The sequence below is a fragment of the Thermobia domestica genome, chromosome 4 (assembly GCF_964235325.1).
Source record: "Thermobia domestica chromosome 4, izTheDome1.hap1.1, whole genome shotgun sequence".
Taxonomy (NCBI): domain Eukaryota; kingdom Metazoa; phylum Arthropoda; class Insecta; order Zygentoma; family Lepismatidae; genus Thermobia; species Thermobia domestica.
In genome coordinates this window covers 156,500,771-156,527,151 of record NC_137457.1, presented here as the reverse complement: position 1 = coordinate 156,527,151, position 26,381 = coordinate 156,500,771, and the positions used below count along the sequence as shown (strand labels likewise).

The 26,381-nt window shown below is 35.8% G+C and overlaps 1 protein-coding gene across 4 annotated transcripts in view; it reads right to left on the bottom strand.

The window, feature by feature from the left end:
- Positions 1-8,460: 8,460 nt before the first annotated feature.
- Positions 8,461-26,381, bottom strand: part of LOC145683388 (kunitz-type serine protease inhibitor PPTI-like) — an 842,804-nt gene continuing 824,883 nt past the window's right edge. For all 4 annotated transcript variants that reach the window (XM_081754720.1, XM_081754722.1, XM_081754724.1 and 1 more), the window contains one exon: positions 8,461-8,591. In XM_081754720.1, coding sequence (XP_081610846.1) covers positions 8,581-8,591 — 11 coding nt within the window. In that variant the 3' untranslated portion in view covers positions 8,461-8,580. The remainder of the gene's footprint in view (positions 8,592-26,381) is intronic.

Here is a 26,381-nt window from a genome sequence, read left to right as displayed (position 1 = left end):
TTATTATTATTATTATTATTATTATTATTATTATTATTATTATTATTATTATTATTATTATTATTATTACATTTTGTGCGTTGGAACTGCAACTATTTCTTTCTGTGTCGGGGAGGATTAATTTGTGCTCACCTCAAAGTAGACTAGAACCGCATTTCTTAAACTTTTTTTTTTGTCAACTCATATTTTCACTAGTTAGAATGTTTTATGAAACACAATACTCTTTTGACTTTCGAAAGCAAATTTTTGATCATTTGACCATATCTGCACCTATTAATAACAATATACAGTACGTTTATTTTTATAAAAAATAATAATTTTCGAATATCAATTAAGATTCCCTTAATTTTGTTTTTGTATTAATAAATTCATATTCGTTTCATTTAATAATTGAGCCGTGTTTGTAGGTTTTCTCTGGGTTCTCCTGTTTCCTTCTACTTTCTTCATTTCACCATTTCATTTATTTCTCATCATCAATGTTTCCTTTAGTCTAGTCGGCATAAGTGTGGGACGCAAAACTTAAATATTTAATTTCATCTATATATGAATAGCGCGGTCTGTGAACAAGAAATTTCAGATCCGAATTGAAAGTGGCTACGATTGTGACTCTTAATCCTTTAACCACCAGAACGATCTCGATCAAATTTGACGTTGATACAGTTCTGACTTGGGAGTGTTTTAGCTATTCACTTTAAGGAACTTAGGGTTGGGGGAGGAAAGAGAGTTAAACAAAAATAAGAAAAACTTAATAACACTTGAACCAAAAGACCAATCTCGATCAAATTTTCAACATAGATGACTTTCCTGCCTAAGATGGATTTTACCATTTCACTTTGAATAAAGAACGTTGGGGTTCGGAAGGAGGGGAGATATACAGAAATCAATAAATATGAAAATACAAGTGACCATGTTCGTGAGTTACTAACTCTTGAACCACCTGATCGATCTCAAACAAATTTTCAACATAGAAAAGGTTTGGACCTGGAATGTTTTCATCATTTTACTTTGACGGCACAATATAGAGGAGGGGAAGTGGGGCATAGAAGTAAAAATATAAAAATATAGTAGCTGTATTATTGACTTCATCACGCTTATACCACCGACCGATCTTAATCAAATTATCAACATAGATGAGGTTCTGACCTAGGGTGGTTTTCATCATATCCCTTTGAAGATAGAACTTAAGGCAGGAGGAGAGGAGGGGAGAGATATTTAAAAATAAATAAAACTTAGTAACTCTTGAATCGCCTGACCGATCTCGATCAAATCGGGCCTGGGATAATTTTTATCGTGCCGTGCCCCGCAACATGAGATAGTGATGACCAAATGCAAAACCAAGACCAAGACCCGGGAGATCTTGGTCTTGAACAACCAGTCTTGGTCTTGGTCTTGCACTGAAATCCTTGGTCTTGGTCTAGGTCTTGTTCTTGCTTGCAAGATTCTTGCTTTTAAAAATTGTTATGCTTTTCATAAGTAAATGTTACTCTCGATATAAGGGATAATAAATTCTAAATACAATGTAGGAGAGAAAAGAAGAAATTTAAATTTCATTACCAGCAGGTAGAGGAACAAGTTCGGACATTTGCTGAGGAAAACCTGTTTTATGAGAGACGTGCTAGAGTGCATGGTGGAAGGAAATAGAGGGAGGGGGCGAAGGAGACTGTAGTTGAAGAAATGTATTAAAACAGAAAAATGCTACGTCAAGACGAAGAGACTAGCTGAGAATCACCGTACATCGAAGCAGCAAGTGACCTGCCAATAATGGCGGAATACGTATGATGATGATGAATATGATATGTTTAATAATAGTGGCCAAAAAAGAGAGATAAGAATGATTTTAATGAAACCTTTTAAAATTTTAGAATAATTTGAGTGAAAACTGAAAACTAATCAATTGTCTATATCTTTTGTGTAAACTCAATATATATATAATTTTGACCTATATTAAAAATACAAAATAACTGCATCAAACTCCAAGTTATTTGAAATAATTTTGTAAAATCGCTTTCACTTGTGAATATGAATTATTTATTGTTGTATAATGTTATATCGTTTAATTCTTCTGTTCTGTATACTTAAGGAGTCTAAACATTATATATTTTATTTATTATATATAAGAATTGTTCAACTTATAAATATCCGCTCATGAAATCAAACTAACGCCCACATGCACTAAGTGTTTGTCAATGTCGTGAAAATGTTATTTCTGAGATTAATTTTGTGCGCACACATTAAAGATTCCAAATGGATGCTTGAGTCTCGGAGCCAAGACCATATCCATGTAGTCGGCATCTATGGTGTACGAAAAATACCGATCTTTAATACTGAAGCCAAGAAATTAAAGTGAAAGGTGCACAAGTAATTATTATTTCCCTTTCGTTTTTACGTTCTATAAAACATCAAGTAGTACTTGTACTTGTGCAAGACTCCTGCGCAAGAATCTTGGGCTTGGATTTACGGGTATGGTCTTGGTCTTGGTCTTGCACCACTTGGTCTTGGTCTTGCATCGAGATATCTGGCCTTGGTCTTGGTCTTGGTTTTGCATGCAAGACTCTTGCACAATATGTAAGACCAAGTCTCTTGCGTTCATCACTACTGGGGACGGGAGAGGGATATATAAAAATCACCAAAAATGACCGATATCAAAGAGCCCCTAATTAATAGTTAAAAAGGAACATAATACTATTTTCCCTTAACTTAACCCAGCGAAATTAGTGTGCGTCTTACATTCGAGGACGTCTTAAATTCGAGCAATTACCGAGAAATCGTTAAATAAAGATATTAATAACGTGTTATTAAAACTACTTTTCTAGCCATAAATATTTTTTATCATATTCAATCATTTAGACAACAATGCTTTCCCGCGCTTGTGGATCTGCTGGTTTCCTTTAATAATTGAAAACAAACAAGAATATTCTATAGAGTAGATTCATAAAGTTTATAAAATGTCAGTCCTGAAGGAGAAGATAAATTACGGTTGCGTATGTAATTTTCAAATTATGTTTGAGATTCTCAGCTGTAGTGTCTGATACGAAATGTGTTTGAATTTTATCTTTTCTCTCTTTTCTGCACCAATGTTCATTTCTAAGAGCACCAGAAGGGTAGATATCGAGTATCACTTTTGATTCGCTGACTACAGTTTGCGAAATTAAAAATGAAATGAAATCTTTGATTATTTACGTCCCAAGATTATGCCGGTTATGCTAAAGGAGACGGTGATGATGAGTAATGAATGAAATGGTGAAATGAAGGGGAACTGGTCAAAACCCCCACAGCCAAAACCCCCACACTCAAGAAATGTCAAAACGCCCACACGATCAGTCACAACCCCCACACAAATGGACAAATCTCCCAAATACACGAACGGTCATAACCCCCACAGCCAAAACCCCCACACGAAGAAAGTGGGAGAAACCGGGAACCCCGAGGTAACCCACGCACACGGTGTTTGTCCACCACAAAGTTCACTTGGCGAGTGCTGGGATAAAACCCGGGACTCCAAGCACCAGAGATGAACGCTCTACCAACGCGGCCACAATGCAGGTTGCGAGATACTAGGCTTTGAGTATATGCCTATTTACGGAAGGCAAAAAGACTAAATGATTTGTTACTTAATATTAAAGATAGTCGTATATTCCTCGTATGTCGTAAGTCGTTTCCATGTTCATCATGAAAAAAAGTATATATATATATATATATATATATATATATATATATATATATATATATATATATATATATATATATATATATATATATATATATATATAATGATTCTTGATGCACTGCACTATAATTGATTTACATGTAAGACCCGGGTGAGATCCTGGATTTAATACATTCATTTCGCAGATTTTCCATGTACATGTATGTGTGCGTATGTGTATGTGTGGGTGTGTGTTTGTGTGTGTGTGAGTGTGTGTGGTGGCGGGGAAAATATTTTGTTGTTGTTACACAAACAATATAAACTAGAAGCAAATGAGCCAAAAATAAACGAATGATAGGAAATCGGATTACCATGATATTGTACTTGAAGACTAAACATGAATGCGGAGGGGATATTTATCTGCAGAGGGATAATGTGTCAAAAAGAATTTAACTATATATTATAAAATAGATTATGTTATGAGATTTATAGCATATCCCTCATATAATATTTCCGACTACACTATGAGAAAGTGGTATCAAAACTCCTACGTACAGTCGAATTTTATATTTAAACGATATGTACGTAAACATTTTCGTTACCATCTACTAGTATTTATTGAAAACCATTAGAGTATTGTTCATGTAATACTAGTGCAACGACAATTTTAAAGAAAGTTGCACGGTGTCTCGTTAGTAAGGTACTTACGTCTTAAGCATGGAATCCCTGATTCGATCCTCGGCCTAGTTTGTGGTGGACAACATTTTCTTGGATTTTCGTGGACTACTCTCGTTTTATCTAACATTTTTATTTAATTAATTCCTCCATTATAATTCACTTATCTTAATCATCCTCTGCCTTAGTGAACGGTCACAATCGTCAGACGTTAAACTGAAAGATTTCATTTTTAAAATTTTTATTTTAAATATAGAATTAGTTCAAATAACTGCCTTAATAGTGCGAGATCATTGCACATGTTTCAAACTTGAAATATTAACAATCGAAGTGTTATTCTTATATATTTTATATACAATTCTTATATATTTTTTCTCTTTGTTATTGATATACTCAAAATACAATCCTGATCTCGAAAACAATAATATAATTTGAAACGTTTAAACAGTATGTTATTGCTGATACGTAGAACAGTGTACACATCTACAAAGTATTGAACAGTGAATTATTTAACAACTGTGCTTAAAAATCTTAAGTCAACAATTTACATACAAAACTTAGTTGGTAAGCCTGATAGGAACGAAGAGATCTCGAAGGTTCAAAACGACCTATTTGATATCCATTTGGGGACGAAGAAACCATTTTTGGACGTCGAAGAGACCTTGCGCGGACAAAGAGACCTTACGGGGACAAAGAGGCCACTTGTGCCTTCTGGCGAAAATTGCAAGAGGTCGCTAAATCCCAAAATGGGGACCAAAAAACCTGTATATCTATCTATCTATCTATCTATCTATCTATCTATCTATCTATCTATCTATATATCTATATATATATATCTATATATATATATATATATATATATATATATATATATATATATATATATATATATATATATATATATATATATATATATATATAGAGAGAGAGAGAGAGAGAGAGAGGAACTGTGCCAAATGCGGGCCCGGGTCCATAAAGTGTGCCCCTCAATTACTGCTCCGCATATTAGCGTAGAATGCAAGAAATACGCTGAGATATAGTTTATCGTTTCTGCCACATGCAGCGCTGGTTCCTGTGTTGATCAGTTAATCCTTTGTTCTGTAGTCGGCACGTGACTAGTTTTCACGCAGTGAAAAGTTTTGGAGCTCCGGTGAGCAAGTGTTGTTTTCCAAAGCTAGTAAAGAGGTAAGTGAATCAACTATTTATTTATTTAATCTTAATAGTAAGAGGTATGTTTTTATGTAATTAACTAGTAATTTGGACTTAGGGGTGACAAATAATTTGGAGTGAAAGTAAAAACATGTATGGTCGTAAAGTGGACCCCCTTGTCAGTCCTAAAGCGAGCCCACTATTAAGTTGTGAAACAAGTAAAAAATATATATTTCATATCAAATTATCATGACTCATGCAATTTATTTGCTGCTTTCAAGGGGACCAAAATGTCCAAAAGAAGTACGAAACTAAGAATGTGGAATCAAAATGACATGACCAAGGCCATAGACGCCATACGATAGAAAACTATGGGTTGGAAGAAAGCCAGCAAAACATTTCAAGTTCCCAGAACAACTCTTCAAAGGTTATCCAAAGAAAAATATGGAAATCCACTGATGGCGGCTGCGACAAAACTAGGTCGACCAACAATTCTTGGTCCTGAAATAGAAAAAGAGCTTGTAAAATACTGTTTAGCCATGGAAGCTGCATACGTTGGGCTTACCCGAGAAGATCTTGCACGTATGGTTCTACAGTTAGCGAAACGAAATAACTTGAGACATCCTTTTGGGAAAGAGATGGCTGGAAGAAAATGGGTAAAGCTCTTCCTGAAACGACACACGAAAACACATTCGGAAAGGAAACGTACAGGGACGTCTTATGCTAGGGCACTGGGTTTCAGCAAAAAAAAAAATATATGAACTTCTCGAAGATGTGTATGCAAAAGCACATTATACGCCGGACAGAATATACAACGTCGATGAAAGTGGAATAGCAATTGTCCAATCTAAGATACCGAAAGTTATTGGCTTCTTATTACGATTGTTATCGCAATGAAAGCAGCAGGGTCATATGTTCCACCAATGGTTATCTTCCCTCGCAAAACTATGAACAATCAGCTTTGGAGAGGTGCTCCACCAGGTACAATTGTGACAGTGCATCCATCAGGATAGATACAAACCGACCTATTCAGGAAATGGTTCACACATTTCATCGGTACAGTGAAACCTACGAAAGAGAAACCTGTAGTTCTGATTTTGGATGGTCACTACACCCACACCCATAATATTGATATCATTGACTTGGCTAGGGAACATCACAGCACAATTGTTTCCCTTCCACCCCATTCTACAGGCAAGATATAACCCCTAGATAGGACGTTTATTGGTCGATTGAAAGTGTATTACAACGAAGAAATCACACAGTGGTTAAAACACAGCAACAGACCTGTCAATGCATATGATGTGACGGAGCTGTTCGGAAGAGCCTACATCAAATGTCAGACGGCTGAACGAGCCATCAATGGGTTTCGAGTGACGGGGATATACCCAGTGAATAAGGATACATTCACTGATGCAGACTTCTTAGAAGACACTCAAAGGAAGGGCAAGCCTTCGTACTACGACTTGCCGGGTGAAAGAGAAGCAGAATCCGGTGGGAGGAGTTTCACTACACAGGACTGTCATCACAATGATCGCCATACCTCGCCATTTATACAACCCTCGACTTCATCACCTTCTCACACCAGTCATCAATGTACAACCACTGCTCCAGAAACGTTTGGGACAAATAAACTCCAAGTTCCTGTTCTACATCACAAGAAAAGCAAACAACTATTCAGCCATTCCAGCCCTTTCCATATCTCTCCAGTGCCGCGACTCACGAAGAGAACATCTAGAAGATGACGTAAGGCAAGCATCGCCGCTGTTCTAACCTCGTCACCTTATAAGTCTGAATTAAAGAAAGCGATGAAAACACGCCAACGAGTGAAACAGAAAAAAATCAACAACACAATGTGGAGGCCGAGGAAATGGTAGTGGTAATGCAGTATCTAGATCTTGTCATGCAGGAAAAGGAAACACACCGTTGAAGTTGAAAGGAGAAACCAAGGAATAGGATTTTGATTGTGACTCAATCTCTGATATAAGTTAAGTATCAACCATATCATCAACTTTAAACGTTCCACCGGGAAAAACACCATCCACAAATGAAGATGCTACCTGCATGTTCTGCACGGAAAATTTTTTGAGTGATACGAGAGGTGAACTCTGGGTCCAGTGTGACATGTGCTCTTACTGGGCCCATATAGATTGTGCTGGGGCTGACAAAGACATTTATATTTGTGACTTTTGCCAGTAGCAAACTTAACTATGTGGAACATTTCATTTATCACGTTTTAATTTGGAAGTTCTGGTTCTGAAGTTTGATAGTTCTTTTTTGTGACAAATGAACAGCTCGAAGGAAGAGAGATGATTAGATTTCTTTTTTCTACCTGTAGAATATTGAATATTTCATTTTAGAAGTTTGTTTACAAGTTTAGTCTAATAGAAAAATTGTGCTGTAGTTAAAGAAAAAGAATTTAGATTTGTTATTTCTGCCAGTAGAATGCGGAATATTTAAGTTTTGAGTTCACCTTTAGTTTGTTCTTTACTTTTAGGAATTTGTTTCAATTTCTTCTAATAAAGTCTTTTAAACATTCGTATTTCGTTCTATTTGTATCTACAGTGTTTAGAATATTGTTTTTAGCTTAAATATGTAGTTAATTTAAAGCAATACTGTTTTAGCTTTGTGTATTTTATCTAAATTTAAAGGGGCCCACTTTTGGAACTCTTTTCTCGAATGCCGAAAATGCAGTCCATATGAAAGTTCTTTTTTTCTCAAAGTATTTTTTCCCTGATTGTTATAGGAAGAAACAAGCAAAGGGCTTACATATCATATTATTTTCAACGTGAGTGGCATTACTCTCTGACTTATATTTTCTTAGATATATGGAAAAAACAAAATGGGGGCCCACTTTTGGTACAAATCCTCATATCCTTTCGTTGGTGCTAATAAAATTGCTGATTTGTAATGTGTTTCAAGTGTTTACTCCATTTCAAATTTAGATACTTACATTCTTAGTAAAATTAGTTATTAAAAATGCAAATAGGTTGTGCTGGAATATTTTTATTTCTTGTTTTAAGTTTACAAAAAATGGTTTTATTGTATTTCCAGAACCTCATACATTATTGCAAAACTAGTTTCATTTACGAATATAGGTATATATTCAGCTAATGAAGACCTGCAATAGAATAAAACAAACAGCATGTAAATTTTAATTGCATGTTGTGTCATTCTGATAAATTTAATTATAACAACAATGATATCTTCACATTATCTTAAACGAAATTTTACGCTAGAACCATGTACATTTATGAATACATTTTTTAGAGATTCTTATGTGTGACAAATGAAGTTAGTGTTCGTTTTATTTTCGTAACCGAGGAGAGCATTTAATTCTTGCTGAATTTTTAAACCATATTTAGCAATACACTCCAACGTTTAGTGCATTTTGATTGATATAGTGATGTCTCTGTTTTATATTTCAACATTGGAGGATAAACCTTAGTATTTACTAGTTTCTAGATAACTGAAAATTATTACCAGAAATTTTGAATTTAGTGAAGTGGCATACTATGACATAATTTAAAGCCTAAATTGTGTTAATTAAATTAGAAAGAAAAACTATGACTTTGCACATTTGTTTTCAAAATTTAGTGAATATCTTTTTTTCATTTCTTGTTATACATTTTAAATATACTAATAGTCCTCAAAGAAGTCCATGCTACGGTAATATAGAAGTTTGGGTGTTGGAATAATGTACAGTCTTTCATCAATGTCATATTCTAAGCTGCTGTACTGACATCCCGGTTGTATATAACTGTTACCTCTAAAGTTTGATTTGCTGTATTTGGTCTATAGTTATGTTTTTGAACTAACGGGGGGCTGAGATTTGGCATGGGGAAAAGAAAGAAGTTAATTCAGTTCTCTATATATAGCGGTGCTTGCTTTTTCGTTTTAAAACAGCCAAGTTATAAATATAGTTACTTTAATTACAATTATAATGAGACTTTATTGTCATTTTTGACGTATATCACTGTGTTTTATGATTATTGAGGACTCGACATATCTTGTTGGTCTATTGTACTCATTTTACTTGATAATGTTAGCCTACTGTGTGTACAGGTTAACTTACTTAGCCATATGCCGGTCTGTGCCTATTAGACCAATCTGATTTCCACAAATTCTCACATGTTGTCAACAATGATGTACAGTATGTGATCAAAAGTATAATGATACCCCCAAAACATACCTTTTTCATATCTGGTTCATGGTGCTGCCGCATACTGCGAGGTGCGCATTATCAACGACCTCAGCTGTCACTAGACATCCTGAGAAAGCGGAATGAGGCGCTCCGCGGAATTCACGGACTTCGACCTTGGTCAGGTGATCGGGTGTCTTTTGTGTCAGAAGTCTGCACGCGAGATTTCCACATTCCTAAACATCCCTAGGTCCACTGTGTCTAATGTGATAGTGAAGTGGAAACGTGAAGGGACACCTGCAGTACAAAGGCGTAAAGGCTTAGTGGTCTTACTGGTCTGACAGAGAAAGCCGACAGTTGAAGAGTCCTAAAGTGTAATAGGCAGACATCTATTCAGACCATTACACAGGAATTCCAAACTGTATGAGGGTCCACCCCAAGTATTATGACAGTTAGGCATGAGGTGATAAAACTTATATTTCATGGTCGAGAGGCTGCTCATAAGCCACACATCACGAAGTTAAATGGCAAACGACGCCTCGCTTAGTGTAAGGAGCATAAACATTGGACGATTTAACAGTGTAAAAACGTTGTGTGGAGTGACGATTTACGGTATATAATGTGGCGATCCGATTGATGGCACCGTGTGGATATGGCGAATGCCGGTGAACGTCATCTGTCAGCGTGTGTAGTGCCAACAGTAAAATTAGGAGTTGGTGGTGTTATGGTGCGGACGTGTCTTTTTTAGACGGGGCTTGCACCCCTTGTTGTTTTGCGTGGCACACTCACAGTACAGACGTACCTTGATGTTTTAAGCACCTTCTTGCTTTCCACTCTTGATGGACAATTCGGGGATGGTGATCACATTTTTCAACACTATGGACCACCAGTTCATACTGCACGGGCTGTGGCGGAGTGGTTACACGACCATAATATTCCTGTAATGAATTTTCCTGCACAGAGTCTTAACTTGAATCCTATAAAACACCTTTGGGGTGTTTTGGAACGGCAACTTGGTGACAGGCCTCACCGACTTACATCGATACCTCTCCTCAGTTCAGCACTCCGTGAAGAATGGACTGTCATTCCCCAAAAAACCTTCCAGCGCCTGATTGAAAGTGTGTCTGCAAGACTGGAAGATTCCGGCAGTACCGATTGGAGGGCTCATGGAACTTGTAAGTAATTTTCAGCCAGGTGTCCGGATACTTTTTATCACATAGTGTATGATACTTGTTCCCGTGGAAGGTATGTACATTTTGACATTACACATGACATCAGTGTATCAAATGCAAACTGTCATAATGTACCTTCAGAGAAGATTAATTATTATCTACAAATAGATAAGGCATTTTATTTTCTGACCATCTAGGAGTATGCATGTACCATTTGTCCTTTTTTCTGTCATGGATGGATTGTGGCCAGTGGCCCTTCTTCTCGTAATTTGTAAGATGGATGCCTATGGCAATATACGTATATTTTGCTGAAATATTATATTCAATGCTAGACTAAATACATACATATGTTTACATGATCCCAAATTGTTCAGCTAAATCACTGTAATTTTTGTTAGTGTAAAGAGAAGGAATGAGAAATATAGTATTAAACGTTGTTGTTAATATTTTGCCTTTGGGATTGTAATTTTTTTCTTGTTGAAAGGTTCCTCACTATGTGTTAAACAACTAACGTACATTATGGGTACATTGTTTACAAACGTGGAAGTACACTTCCTTGAAAGAGTGTATTAATTGTATTTAATTTAGTATTTACAACATCTTGTAATGACTGTTAGCTTAAATTATAGTGTTATGAAACACCCCTGCCTAATATGACTTCTGAAGAAGTTTCATCAGTAAACTGCTTGTGTATGGCAATTTTTTGACCATCGATCATCAGTTGTTACTTGAAAAAGCTAACTGGGTAAGAGTATCGCCAACTAAGTCGAAATATGGGCTTAAACATACTCTGAAAAAACAGACTTTGCATTGCCTGAATAAGCCAAAATGTTCCGTTAGTTGGTGAAACTATTACAGACTTATTATAAAAATAACCGTTTCTTTTTCTAGTGATTCCTATTTTTAGTTTAAGTTACTGCTTCTTCTATTTCTAGCTCAAGTTACTGATTCTTCTATTTCTATTTCTAGTGCAAGTTGCTAGTCAAGACAGCAATTCTAATATGAACCAGTTCGTTATAATTTTAGGTTTAGCTACTTTTATTAGATTTTTGAAGATCAGTGTGCAGATACATAATTAGTCAGTTTTCTTCCTAGATGTAAATCCAGGTAATTCCCACATCTGAGTCATTTACACTTGTATTTATATTACTGCTGACATACGATAGAAATACCTTTGTTAAAATCATCTTCGTTTATTGTAACTAAGTATACCCGTATACAAGGTTAACATTCTATTATGTAAATTTATCGTTTAGTATAATTTAAAAAAATGAAGTCATTGTAAGTCTTTAACAAGGGACGTTGTGATCTGTTACAGGTAGATATTTATGAAAATTGGTACCCGGACTGACTTTGGATCGCTAATCATCGTGCTGATAGCCCTCAGTGCGGAAATGCCTTTTTTATCCTCTATGTTTAATATATATACCAAGCAATAGCCGGGTGAGTTACACCCTACAAACACGGGAAATAATGCAGAAAATGAAAAATGTATGCAGGTAACCTGACACCTACGGGAGTGGGACACGTGACGAAGAAAATGACAGTAGTGTCACAAGGCAGTGTTTCCATCCCATAACAAACTTACAGTTTCCCAAATAGAATGTATACAATTTTATGGTTTTAAAACAGTTTACATGAAAAGTGAAAAACAAAAAACAAAGTTGAGTATCAGTTTTGGCAAGTAAGGCACTTATGATGCTGTAATGTTGTGAAATTATGGGCTCTGCACAGGAAAGAAAAACAAATGTTTAACGACAACAATACTGCTGAATGAACAAATGTGTAGTAGGTACTAAAGCAAAGTATGCACAGCTTGTACTAATGTGACTAACTAGCTTGATACGTCACGTGAAGTGTGCAGCTACGGCGAGGAATGACCTATTTTGCCATAAGATGTTTCTGTTCTATGTACTGGTATACTATGTTAAAATATTTTGAGCTGCATATTACTGGTAAGCTGGGTGCAGTGTCTTTTATGTTTATCGTTGCCTCACATGCTATCGTTTTCTATACCATCGAATAACATCTATAAAATTTCATTAATCTTTGAGAATTGATTCTGACGTACTTTCTTGCCATAGCTCTTTTGTATTTTTTCAGGTCCTACACTGTAGTTACTGTGGTTTGGAAACTAAGCAGGATCTTATGCAGGGTTGTAACCCCAAAATAGTCGTTTTTATACCTTTCGGTTCGAAATATCAATTCCAGACAAACGAAATTGGAATTGCTGCTCTACAGGAAGATTTGTTGTTCAAATTTGCGCATTATATCACGTTGGACTTCTTCTTTCTACAACTAGTTTAACATGTGTCCTTTTTCGGTGAATCCTGATGAAGCTTATTAGTCATTGGTTGCTCTGTCTTCACTCTACTGTATTTTTGTTCATTTCTTTAATTTGTTTCACACTATAGATTGTTACTGAATGTAACATTTTACCTAGGAATACTTAAGAAATATCGTTGTTTAATGTTTTACGTTAATAAACTTTACAGCGATTATTAAGTTATTTGTAGTTAAAAGGCCAATTGTAGTACACGTAGATTGAGAACAGTTTAATAACAAGTAATTTCAAATGGATTATGTAATTTAATAAATGCATAAAATTTTCAGGAAAGCATTACTTATGCACCATTCAGCATACAGACAGTACTTGCGAAACGTATACAAGAAAAATATAAGAATAAGAACGGCATTTTTCTTACTTTCATATCGAGATAAATTTTAAAAATATAGTAGTCTAACTACGGTTTGCATACCAAAAACATCAAAACATTATAATAGTAAACGTTTTCTGGTACGACAGTTCAGCAACACATCTCATTTATTGATTCATATTTTGATCTCGCACAAAACAACTGCGCTACAAATTTCTTACATGCTTCATGTGTGCTCCACTATACGACTTGATTTACGTTATGATCCTTTTTCTTCTATCTCCCTTGTTTCTCCGTGGCTAAGTGGTTAGCGTACGCGCCCTTGGCTTGGGAGGCCCGGGTTCGATTGCCGGCGGAAGCTCATGTGGTTCGGATTCCACGTTAATCAGTGGATCCACTACTCATATAGCTTCGCTGCTGAACGGCACGTTAAACTCAAAATCAACTCAATTATATCTCCTTTTTGATAGTTAATTTCCACGGTTGGTTGGATTTATATGGAGTTTAAAAGTATAGAAAATATCTATATATATAAAAGAGAACGTACAAAATCCTTTGTCCGCTCATCACGCTAATACGGCTGAACCAATTTCTTTCATTTTTGGGGGGTTATTAGGATTTGGACCCTAGATGGTTTTTATCATATCACTTTAATTTTTAATTACCAGTGTCTTGAGATAATTGACCATTCAAGTGTCCATAACGTACAAATCCTTTGTTATTAGTTCATCATAGGTAAAAATAAACGTATTTATATGCAACCCGCATGACCGAGTCACTCGGCGGGTTAACATAAATGACAGGCGATATACAGCGGAAAATAGCTTGAATCTTCTGTTTAAAATTTTTTAATTGATTTGCTTATTTTTACAGACACTTTTACAATATGCCAGCACCGGGATGACCGCAGCGAAGCGGGGCGGGTTAACATAAATGACAGGCGATATAATGTTAAGATTTACTGCAATCTTCTATGGTTTTTATCATATCACTTGAAAGCGAAAAAGTAAAAATTATCTAAGTAACAAAGTTTATTGCGTTCCGGGGTGACCGCAGCGAAGCGGGGTGAACGCTGCTAGTTAGAAATATTTGATTTTTTTTTTAAAATACCAATTTCATTGTTCTCACCATCAGTGATGTAGAGAGCTGAATTCTTGGTTGATTTTCAAAATTCCTTCCCGGAATACAGAAGTTACCTTTTCAACAGAGTTTGTAGTTTTCTTAAGTTAAGGCAGGTTAATGACCTTACTTCTAATTTATTTGTGTCAAGATAATATTGAAAAGATATATTACAAAATGTCTTTGTCAATAACCTTTAGCGCTGTGGAATTCTTCTAAAATTTATATCATATTAATAAAATTGAGATATTTTCAAACCTCAGATTAAAGAGGCACGACAACAATTTTAGTCATCGTTGTAAGTAATAAGAAGGCGAAAGGCGATAAGTATCAGCATATATTTCATAAGCCATACTAGAACTAATGCTTTTATTAGATCGAGTGAAAATTAACATTAAGACCTAAATGAATTATAGTGATTACCAACCATGCTAATAATAGTAACAAATGATCTTTTGTACCTTGATTCGGCTTGATTCGGCAAAATGGGCTTGATTCAAAGGAAGCGATTTTGTATCTTTTAAGTGAGTATGAAGTCACTATAGAAAACGTTTATCCAAAGTATGCAGAAAATGGAATTCAATTGAATAATTTCGTCAGATACTCGATTTTTGTTTTGATATAGCATTGAATCAGATGTTAAAAGTGTGCCGAAAAAATTTGAAATTACAGACGAACATAGTTTCCAGCAAGGAGTATGAATAGCAATAGTACACAGACGAATGTCATGTTGTTAAAGAATTTTGAGGCGCCACTAGAAAATTGAGTTTGCTGTCTAGAAGGCTCGCTGACTGTATGTGACTGCTAGGCCTACAAAGTCATTGTATATAATCAGGAGAAGGTTTGTATTGAAACCACAGGGGCCACCTTCTAGGTTGCATTTCAATTTCAAATGACATCTAATATTAGTAGGGATGGTATCGAGACGAGGCGAGACGAGACTTTGTACAGTCTCGGTTGATAAGTAACGGTCTCGGTCTCGTCTCGAGTAAAAAATCACCGTCTCGGTCTCGTTCTCGTTTCGGTCAACAGATGCTTGTCTCGATTTCGGTCTCGGTCTCGAGTACCAAATCTCGGTCTCGTCTCGAAAGTCTCGAAATAAATAGTGTGAAATTAAAATAGTGAAACTATTATTCTCGTACAGTCTGTCGTTTCCGCTTATTTTTTTCCTTTCATTTTGACTTAGAATTATGGTATCGTATACCTTTTCGTAGCCAATTTGCTAGTGCTAATGTTTTCCATGCGCGTATTCCAGGTTCAATGATCAGTGGATAGATCACGCTAAAACCCTAATAGAACCCATATTTCACTTTCAGCAATGGACTTTGTCTCATATAGCCTCAGAACTGCGTATACAATTAAACTCTATTAAATTAACTCCAGTACTATAAAGTAGTTTATTTCCTTCCTTTGAATCAGAATTGTTCGACACCTCCTAACGGATAACGCAACACATAGCAGCACGAATGTATTTAATCGTACCGAAATTGAAACTTTACAATTTCTCATTTATTATTCAATACATTCTGCTTTGACTGTCATTTTAAAAACAAAATATAACGTTCATTATCTTAACAAATAGGGTAAATTATTACTCCAATATAAGTATTTTGTTTGAAATTGATGAAATGCTTTATTACCGTTTCACATCTCCATGTTTAGTTGACACTTTATAACACGAATGTCCTGAACCTTGTGGTGGGAGCTACTACACTCATCTTTGCTATCTGAGGTCTCGAGTTGGATCACAAAACAAGTTAGATTCAAAGTACGATGTTTCGCATAGTTCGCGTCTCATTTTAAGTGCATTCTGTTTCTTATACAAGTTCATAAGGTCGTAATCCATTACGTAAGCACATATCCAATGTCGTAACATAGATTAATTTTATTCCTGATCTCTCAACGATGCATGTAATCTTTATTCGAGGAAACTAATCTTGATTCATTACCTTGAAATTTTATATTGATTAAAAATTACTTGCCAAACATGGGCACACATATTATATAAGTATATAGGTACTTCGAGTTATCTGTATCTATTTTTTCTCACTCTCCAAAACAAGTCATTCTTAACTTTCTAGTCTTCTTTTGTATTAATTTTCGTAGTTTTGCTGCAACATGATGGATTGAATAGTCAAAAATACTTTTTTCGCTCTATGATTTTCATTAAATTTTGGATCCATTTTTACCCTACCTTACCTAGTAATAGTAATATATTTAGTATTAGTTGAGGAACCGGTTTTTCGCATCCGTAACATTACGAAATTGTGACTTGGTTTAGTTTACCTCCGATGTCCAGATATAATAAAATCATCACCATCATCATAATCAAGCATTATCAATCCATTGCTAGATGAAGGTCTTTCCAATTTTTCTCCACAACTATCTAACTTAGGAAATTCTTTTCCAGGTTACTCCTCAGTGGCTCTTGATTTCGTCACACCTTCTTGTATGGGGAGGTCTCGTACTGTGTGTTTCAGATGTAAAGCATCACGGGCAGTGCCAATGGAGCACGATATTCCGCGCGGTGTTGCCGGATTTCGGACTCCCCTTTCCCTTCTCGCTCTTCCTCCAGTTGAGATTATGACACATACATTGGCACCATTATTCACAATGTAAATGTACTATTCCAGCAAACTCAAGAATTTTGACTGTGCATCCTAGAAGTATATATAGCCACTAAATTACTTACATGTTAACTTTTCCAGTGAAAATGATAAACACTTGTTTCAACACTAATTTCACTATCATCTATGTCAGTTAATATTTCGTCTTTGTCTGAATCTGACTCTTGTAAATTTATTTTTATGGGTTCCAAAAACTGTAAATACAAAAAAAAATAATAATAATATAATTCTTCGAGCTTGATTTCGTAGCACTTGAAAGAAAAATTAAGAAAAGAAGACAGAAAATAAAACTTCTGCTGTACTCGGTTTGCTTAAAGACATTGTCAACTATAATTTTGGAGAATAAACGAACTACCACGAAAAAAAGCAACGAGACACTAATGAATTCTTCACAACTAGCCCCTTTGTTTCCTTCTCCGTTTTCATAACAAGTAGCACGTTGGGCTTTCATGTAGGTGCCACGAAAGTAATCCATCTGATTCCTAAGCAACTCGATATGCTCGAGTTTGTTTTGGGTTACGATAATTTATGACACCATTCAGACGCCTGATGCTTTTGATTCCCTTATAGAGCAGAAAAGAGGGTGCTAAAAGTCGCACATAATAAGGCAGTGGAATGTGAAAGAAAAAAAACAAACAGAAAACATACTGCATTTCTTCAGTACTGTCACGATCCGTCTTTTGATAAGGAAGCATTGTGAAAATATAATATGCGCATAGTATGTATGTATGTATGGTGAGTTAAAATGCTTTCATGTTGTGAAAGAGGTAATTTGTTCTGCTTTTAATATGTGAAAAGCTTGCCTCCCCCTGAAGGTAATGTTCTCCTAGAACAACCTGCTGGCTACACCCCTGATTATCCTGTAATAAAAGTTGTGAGTTCAATTTGCAAATCGAAACAAAATCCACTGGAAATTAGACGCGGGACACAACGCTCGTTTTACTAATTGTTTTATATGGAAACCTTTCAAAGCGTCTATCATGACAACCAGTTGACATAGAAAGATGTAGTTTTCACGTATTTGTTCGTAATTCTTTTCTCTACTTGGTAAAGTGAGCAGTTAATGTGCTAGTACAATATTTCTAAGTAGCGTTTGTGATATTGTCAAGATTCGCAGTAGCGCGAGAAGACAGCGTGCAGAACTGCTTGTCGCGAACTGTCAACACCGCTCAATGCCAATTGGACGCCGTAGGAAGCCAACTCAAGCCCATGTCGTTTCTCATCTGAAATCCGCAATAGGGTAGTTTTGTCTCGTGGTATTCAGTCTAGAATTGTTTTCGTCCGTCGATCGTAATTTCTTCTTGCAGTACGTTTAGCACACTTTCCAGCTCATATTAAATTATTTCATTAGCACCATCAGTATTCATTTCTATATATTTGGGCTACAAATAGTTCGAATTCGCTACTTTCGGAGTACAGACACGCTACATTTTAATCTTCAGATCTTGCAACACTGACTGAATGATTTAAATCAACACAATGTGAGGACCCCCGGCTAGCACTCTTGATTACGGTTCGCGTAGTCTCGAGTTCGATTTCAGGTAGGGATAAAGTAGAACGCCTGAAGTGGTTCGGATTCCACAATAATCATTAGCTCCACGTCTCCTGTAGCCGCCCTAGCATAACTGTGAGACATTAAACTGAAACAAAACAAAACAAAAGTGAACACTGTGTATTACTAACTATAAGTCCTTGAATAATTGCATATAGCTATATGGTATAGATCGAGTTTGAGGTGGTCGGTGGTCAAACTAAAGCAAGTGAAATATAATTAGGGTGTAATTAGAACTTTTAATTAAGCACGCTCTTAATCTAAAGTGTACACCAGGCCTAAGGCTTAGGGGGAATAACTAGTGTTACTGAAAATATATCAATTACATTTAATTTCAGTTACAATTTGCATTTACACGTATTGCTGGAACGAAGACTTAAACATTAACATTATAAGTAGCCGAAAGACTATGAACAACGTCGTCTCTTGAAAGCATTCTTGCACCATGAAACAAATTACGAGTAATTTTAAAATATTTTGCAGTTTATCTATTTGCACATATTTAGAATAATATTTAGCAATTTATTTAAATGAGCAACACTGCTTAAAATAATGTAACTGCGACATGTGGTAATTGAAACCACCAAAAACTATTGTTCTAATGTTATAGAAGCAAAGGGAAGCAATAATCATTATAAAAATTTAATACAAATACGTCATTTTAAGCAGTATAACAATCACTACCAATGTGTTTGGTATCTCTGAAACGACTTGAAATAACAATTGTTGTAAATGGCGTTATAAGCATTTAAGTCTTTTGGAAGCATCTGCATGATAAGACGTGATATGTCAGCGCGTTTTCGAAGTAAAGTCTTTAGAAACATTTAAATTTTTCGTTTTTTGTAGCTTTGTTCCTTCATTCATTCGAAATATATTATACCATGATCACAGTATTTGACGCTAAGGTACAGTTGATGCGCATTGCACCGTCCATGTCATTTGAGTTATTAGAGATTTCCAAGCTACACTAAATAATGTATGGGCTATTCTAGTTTTGTTAAATAACTAAATCAGAAATATGTAATACTTTACGTAGCGCAATTTGAGAAAATACAACTTTATTTTGCTTTAGCAACATTGCTTGTTTATCTAGTGATATTGCAGAGTATCAAGAAAAATGTCCCTACTTGGTACAAAATTTCAGCATTTTTAATATATATATATATTGCAGATCCTAGGGGATGGCTATAGGGACTATAGCCCCCTTTAACGCTCAGGTATGCACTGGATAAAGCGGCAAACCATGGTTTACCCCCTCCCTTGATCATATACTGGGTCCGTGGATATATATATCCAGGATGGCCCATTTTAATCTTTACACGGGGAAAAATACGAAAATGGTTGAACATAAATGAACCAAACAAAAACTCAAATATGAAATGCCATGGGTCACACTGAATGGTGTTGTCGCGGCGCCTTCCGGGGCCACCTTTCATGGGGTACCAGAGCCAAACTTTAAAATTTTGAATGGAAACATGGGGTGAGTAATACCTCGTTCAATGGATCTTTAAAAAGTAAAAAGCGTTGTGACAAAAGATTTTTCATATCGGTCACCGTATTCAAGATGGCCGCCAAGACATGGTGTCTGTATTAGATAAAACGTCCAATACCACTAGATCCCTAATATGAAAATAGTTGAAGATAAATGGACAGAATAAAACTCGTATAGGAAAGCACAGAGGGTATTTATCATTCCACGGCTCGAGTATAATGCAACGGAGAAAAAGATTATTAAAATATAATTGACATGATGCAAAAGAGGAAATGATAGAAAATTATCTTTCCGATCTCTGTCCGGAAGTAGGTGAGGCGGGAATGAATGGTAAAATCTCAAATGAGAACCTCACTTTTATTTGCAATAGATATGGTTTGTCTGAAACACTTGTCTGTACAAATGACTATTACTATAATGAATAAAAAATAAAATGAAATAAGGTGAATAAAAATAAGGTGAAATTCAAGTTTAACAACATTTTACCCGCCTCTTCGCCCCTGATAATTTAACGCATTGGGTGCAAGATTTTTGGGACATATCTGAATCAGTATGTGCCGTTTCGTTACTAAGGATCCCAACTGAAATGACCGTTGAAAGTTATTCGGAATGTAGCTGTGGACATCTCAGTGAAAGCCATCACATGCAAGAAGACAGAAGGAAAGGAAGCGAACCAAGATCATGGAGACGACTGTTGAACAAAACCAACGTTCGTAATCATTGTTCTAAAATTGCATTGTTCCACAAATTTGTTTCGCATTTCAGTTGATTCATTTTTGCATCAAACCACTGCCGCAATCAAAATGGAAGGTACCATTTAACAAGAATTTTACATACTTTATCCCATTACAGAGACATTTATCTCTTATAAAAACACATTTCAAATAACTTTGTTTCGTAGATACAATTAGCAAAAACTACGGCTCTCATTTGCAATTTCACCGATCCTTCCCGCTTTACTCACGTACGGAGTGAGGTTGGAGCGATAATTTTCTAGGAGTTAGATTTCTTCTTTTCCATTATGGTACTTTCAATCTAATCATCTTTTCGATTGTTGGAACATTCCCGAGCTATAGAATGATAAATACCCTCTGTGATTTCCTATTCGAATATTTGTTCTGTTTTTTTTTTTTTTCATATTAGTGATACTGGACGTTTTACCTGATGCAGATACCATGTCTTGGTGGTCATTTTGAAAACGGTGAAACATATGAACAATCTTTTGCAACAGCACTCTTTAGTTTTTAAAGATATGTCGGGCGAGGTGTCACTCACCCCATGTTTCCATTTACAATTTTGAAGTTGCGCTCTGGGCCCCCATGAAGGGCCAATATCAATCGATATGCCACATGACATTTTCTATTTGAGTTTTTGTTCGATTCATTTACGTTCAACCGTTTTCATATTAGTGGTACTGCACGTTTTACTATATCTGATAAAGGCAACATGTCTTGGCGGCCATTTTGAATACAGTCCCCGATATGAAAGATCTTTTTCCACAACGGTTTTTAGTTTTTCAAGATCTATCGAACGAGGTACCACTCACCCCTTGCTTCCATTTAAAATTAAAGTTGGATCCCGGGAACCCGTGCAGGGTGAACCTGGGTGGCAACGCGACAAGAGAGAATTCTAGTTGCATCAGCAGTGAATTTTGAGGAATGAGTGAGAAACATTTGAGTTGTACGTGCAATGCAAAAAATTCTCACAAATTTATTTCGGGAGGGGTTTCAGCCCGATAACCACCCCCTAAATACGCCACTGTACATGAGTCAATCGTTCTCATATTATCTAACACAGCAACGAAACAAAGTTTGAATGAAGGTAATTTTAGTATCTATCAATATCAATATTCGAGACGAGACCGAGACTTTCGAGACAGACCTAAGTCTCGTCTCGGTCTCGTCTCGACTTGCAGAGGTCTGTATCGGTATATAAAACTCTGTCTCCATCTCGGTCTCGTCTCGATAATTCGAGACGAGACCGAGACAAGACCGAGACAAGACCGAGACGAGGAATGAAAAATCAGAGATTTAAATCTAAACGTTCTGGATAAAGTATGTTACAGTATTTATGATGCTGAGCCGAAAAAGAGTCAGTTGAGTCCTTGTTTGGATTTTCCTTGAGCATCCATTTCAGACACTATGAGATGAGATCCCCAGAGCTGGTTGTGGACATAGATTAAAGAGGGTAACACAATATATCAACTCTAGGATAACAATATAATCTACAAATCATAGTGTGTATAGTGAAGTCGGCGGTTGAGGCATGTCGGATACTAAAGCAATAAATATTACAGAACTGAACATTGTTGCACATTGGCGCTAAGTTGAAAGGTGTAAGCCTTTTCTGTCATAAAGATGTGTCTTTATGACAGAAAGAGATCTCTGGGCTATGTTGCAGTGACGTTGAAAAGCAGTTGTAATACATTCTGATATGATCGTAGCGGTTCGTTGATTGGTGAAACCAAGCTGCTAATTGAAATCATTTCGAAATATGATGCACTTAAATGTACACCAAAATTTTCGTAGGTTCAAACAACTATTTGACTCGTTTCAGAACTGTCTAATTCCTACCTTTAGACATTATTTTAGTTAGAGTATGTAAGAGTACTCAATAGCCCTTTGGTGATCCGATGGTACAATTTGTACCATACAGGTGTTTCATGGTACATTGCGTTATAACTCTCCTATTTGAGCTTTTTTTGTCCAGTTTTTTTTCAAGCCTTGTAGGAGACCTTACATATGGTTTCACACCTACCTGCCTCGAGACATAGAAAGTGATGACGCCATAATTCTAATATATATATTTTCTTTTATTGAGCCTATGTTCATTATTTTTTGGCGGGCTTATTTTTTGAACGCAGAAGATTCAAATTTTGCACAAACATTCAGTCCACCAAGTAGTATTTAGCAGATTTTTTCAGATTTCTGCGTTAAAAGAGGGGGGTGCAGAGGGGCTAAAAGTTGAAAAAAGGGATATTTAGACCAAAAAGTCACTTTTTCGGGATTTTCCCACCTTAGATACATGATGGAGACATGAGAGTGGTACCGCCTGAAAGGCAGTTCTATTCTAAAGAGAATAATTGGCGGATTATAGTCCTAGGGTAAATAGAGATGTCTCAGAAAAATTTTTACCTGAGATCTTGGTGTTTTGAGGTAATTTGGGGCATTGTGGGGATTCTTGATAAATTTTCTCCCGCCCTTACTATTCAAGATAGAAACTTGAAATTTGGCACACTTTTTCAATATTCCAAGTAATATTTACCAGATTTTTCTGAGATTTCTACTTTCACGCAGGGCCGTTCCAGAGGGGCCCAAGTTGTGAAAAGAAAAATTTCCCCCCGAAATTTTCCCTTTGGCATCACTTTCCCTCTCTTGGTATATGATATGAGCATTCAAGTGATGCCATATGAAAAATAGTTCTATTTTGAAGAGAATGAGGTATGAACCATGATCCTAGGATAAATATTGACGATGCAGTAGCTGCTTGACTGAAAGTCTAAAAAATACCCCAAAAAACCCGAATCCCTTAGGGGATAGATGTAACTGTTGTGAGAGTGGAGACTGTGGTTTGTTTCTGTTGTACTAATTTCAAGTGGCTTACTAAAAAAATATTTTGTTGTCCGTGCACGGAGAAAAATGCATAATCCAGTCCGCATGTAAATGCTGTTTTTACCAGGTTATGCGTGTCACCACATTAAATAATGTTGTTTCATCCGTAGTACGATCTACACCACCGTCCAGCGAAAATTTGGTATTGTGGGACCACCATTTGAAATCTAGAATTAGTGCCATTCTCATTCCGACGGTGGTAAGTTACGTATATAATGTTGTACCACCTTTCTACAACTGTCCCCTCTTGGTCCTTTCTAAATCTGTGACTGCCTACCTTACGAGAGTAATAAAATGTCATATCATTATGTGAGAAAGAAAGAGAGGAAAGATGTTTTTAACACGAAATCCAGACGTCAAATTCCAGACTTGGCATGGTGTTCCCACCTTTCGTACTTTTATACATGAAATTACATTACTTAAGGAGCGCACCCGCGTAAATACGATGTATCCACACGGAAATCCTAGTCTTTTTTTTCTCAGTGTGGCAATGATACATTGGATTTTAGACATGGAATTATAATGACAAGTTCATGAAAATGGTCCCTATCTTTGCATTGTATTGCGCTGATGACTAAATAAAAGAAAAAAATTGTTTTTATATTACTTTAGAGATGTTTTAAAATCCTTTTCTTGTTGCATTGGTCATACTTGCAATGATTTATAAACCTTAGGGTAGCTTACTTCATTACCATTCAGGTGAAATATTATTTTCGTATTTATACAGAATTCAGGTGTGGTATATGGAACTAACCGATTTATCCCCTATCTTGGAAACCTGGGCAATACGACTTTGTAAAGTTTTCGATTGATATTACCTATGCTAATCTTACTAAAATATCCACATTTTTAACCACATAGCGACTAAACAATCGTTAAAGTAGGAAAATTACTCACACCATATAAGGTGGTAGGTTTAATTGAATAAGCTAGCACACCTCTGAAGAAGGTCTGGTTAACATGGACATTCCCTATTGCAATATGGATCATATTGATACTTTATTTTGAACATGATAGGAAACGACAGAACTTGTATATATGAAAAACAATTCTCAAAAAGGTTATGTACTTCTGCAAGTCATTTGCGTACACTCTTTCAAATGTATATTAAACTTGCAAGTAGCGTTATACCTAAAAGTACCTTTACGTACAATTTCATTTTTATGTTTGTGATTTTTTCAAACAAAAAATATTCATAAAGTCCAAAACGTTGTTTTCTGTTATTACTTTATTGCTTTAAGATTTAGTTCACTGTCCAAATATTATACCAATTAACCAGATTGTATTTACAGAAACCACAAATGACCAAGAACTACATCAGTGGTTAACAAATAAATTTGAAACTATCAGAAAGTTTAATTTGTTTACAGTTTATAGTTTTTGTTTATTCTTATGCTAATAAATAATTTTTTAGAGAATATTTTCAACCTGATTTATATATATATATATATATATATATATATATATATATATATATATGTGTGTGTTACATTGTCAAAGAATGTTAGATATATAGAGTGAGCCAACTCTAATTGGAACAATCGGCACTCTTTGATATGACGCGGAACTGTGAAAATAAACCAAACATGTACTTATGCGGAAAACAACAGTTGGTTGTTACTCTGACTAAGTGCCGATCATTGTGCCGATCGTCGTGCCGATAGTCACTGTACGTATAATTTTTGAACCAAGGAGTGGCCGATTGAAGTTTTGCCGAATTACAACCCATAAACCCTGGAAAAAGGTAGAAAATGAAACATGTCTGGAGGTAACCGGGTTCCTACAGGAGGAGGACACGCGATCAAGTACACGGCAGTCGCATCACACAAGCGCTGTTGCCATCCCAACACTAAGTTACACTTCTTAAAATAGAATTTATGCCATTTTATGGTGTGAAAATAATACCATATAACATGAGAGAAAGTAATTAAAAGATCAGTTATCAATGGTGCCAAATAAGAAACATATGAGACTGCAAATTTGAAAAAGTGTTGAGTAAGTAAAAAGAAATGAACAAATTGAGTAAACAGCGGCTTGATACAGGATTCACCGAAAAAGGACAAATGTTATAGTAGTCGTAAAAAGAAGAAGTCCAACGTGACATAATGCGCAAATTTGAACAACAGATCCTCCTATAGAGCAGCAATTCCAATTTCGTTTGTCTGGAATTGATATCTCGAACCGAGAGCTATAAAAACGACTGTCCTTGGGTTGCATGGCTCTATACGATCCTGCTTGCTTTCCAAATCATAGTAACTACGGCGTAGGCAATGAAAAAATAAAGAAGAGCTATTGCAAGAAAGTACGTCAGAATCAATTCTCAAAGATTAATGAAATTTGATAGGTGTTATTCGATAGTATAGAAAACGTTAGTATATGAGACAACGATAAAGATAAAAGACACTGCACTCAGGTTACCAGTGATATGCAGCTCAAAATAATTTAACAAAGTAAATCAATGCATAGAACAGAAACACTTTATGGCAAAATACTGTCATTCCTCGCCGTAACTGCACACTTGACGTGAAGTATCATTTTCG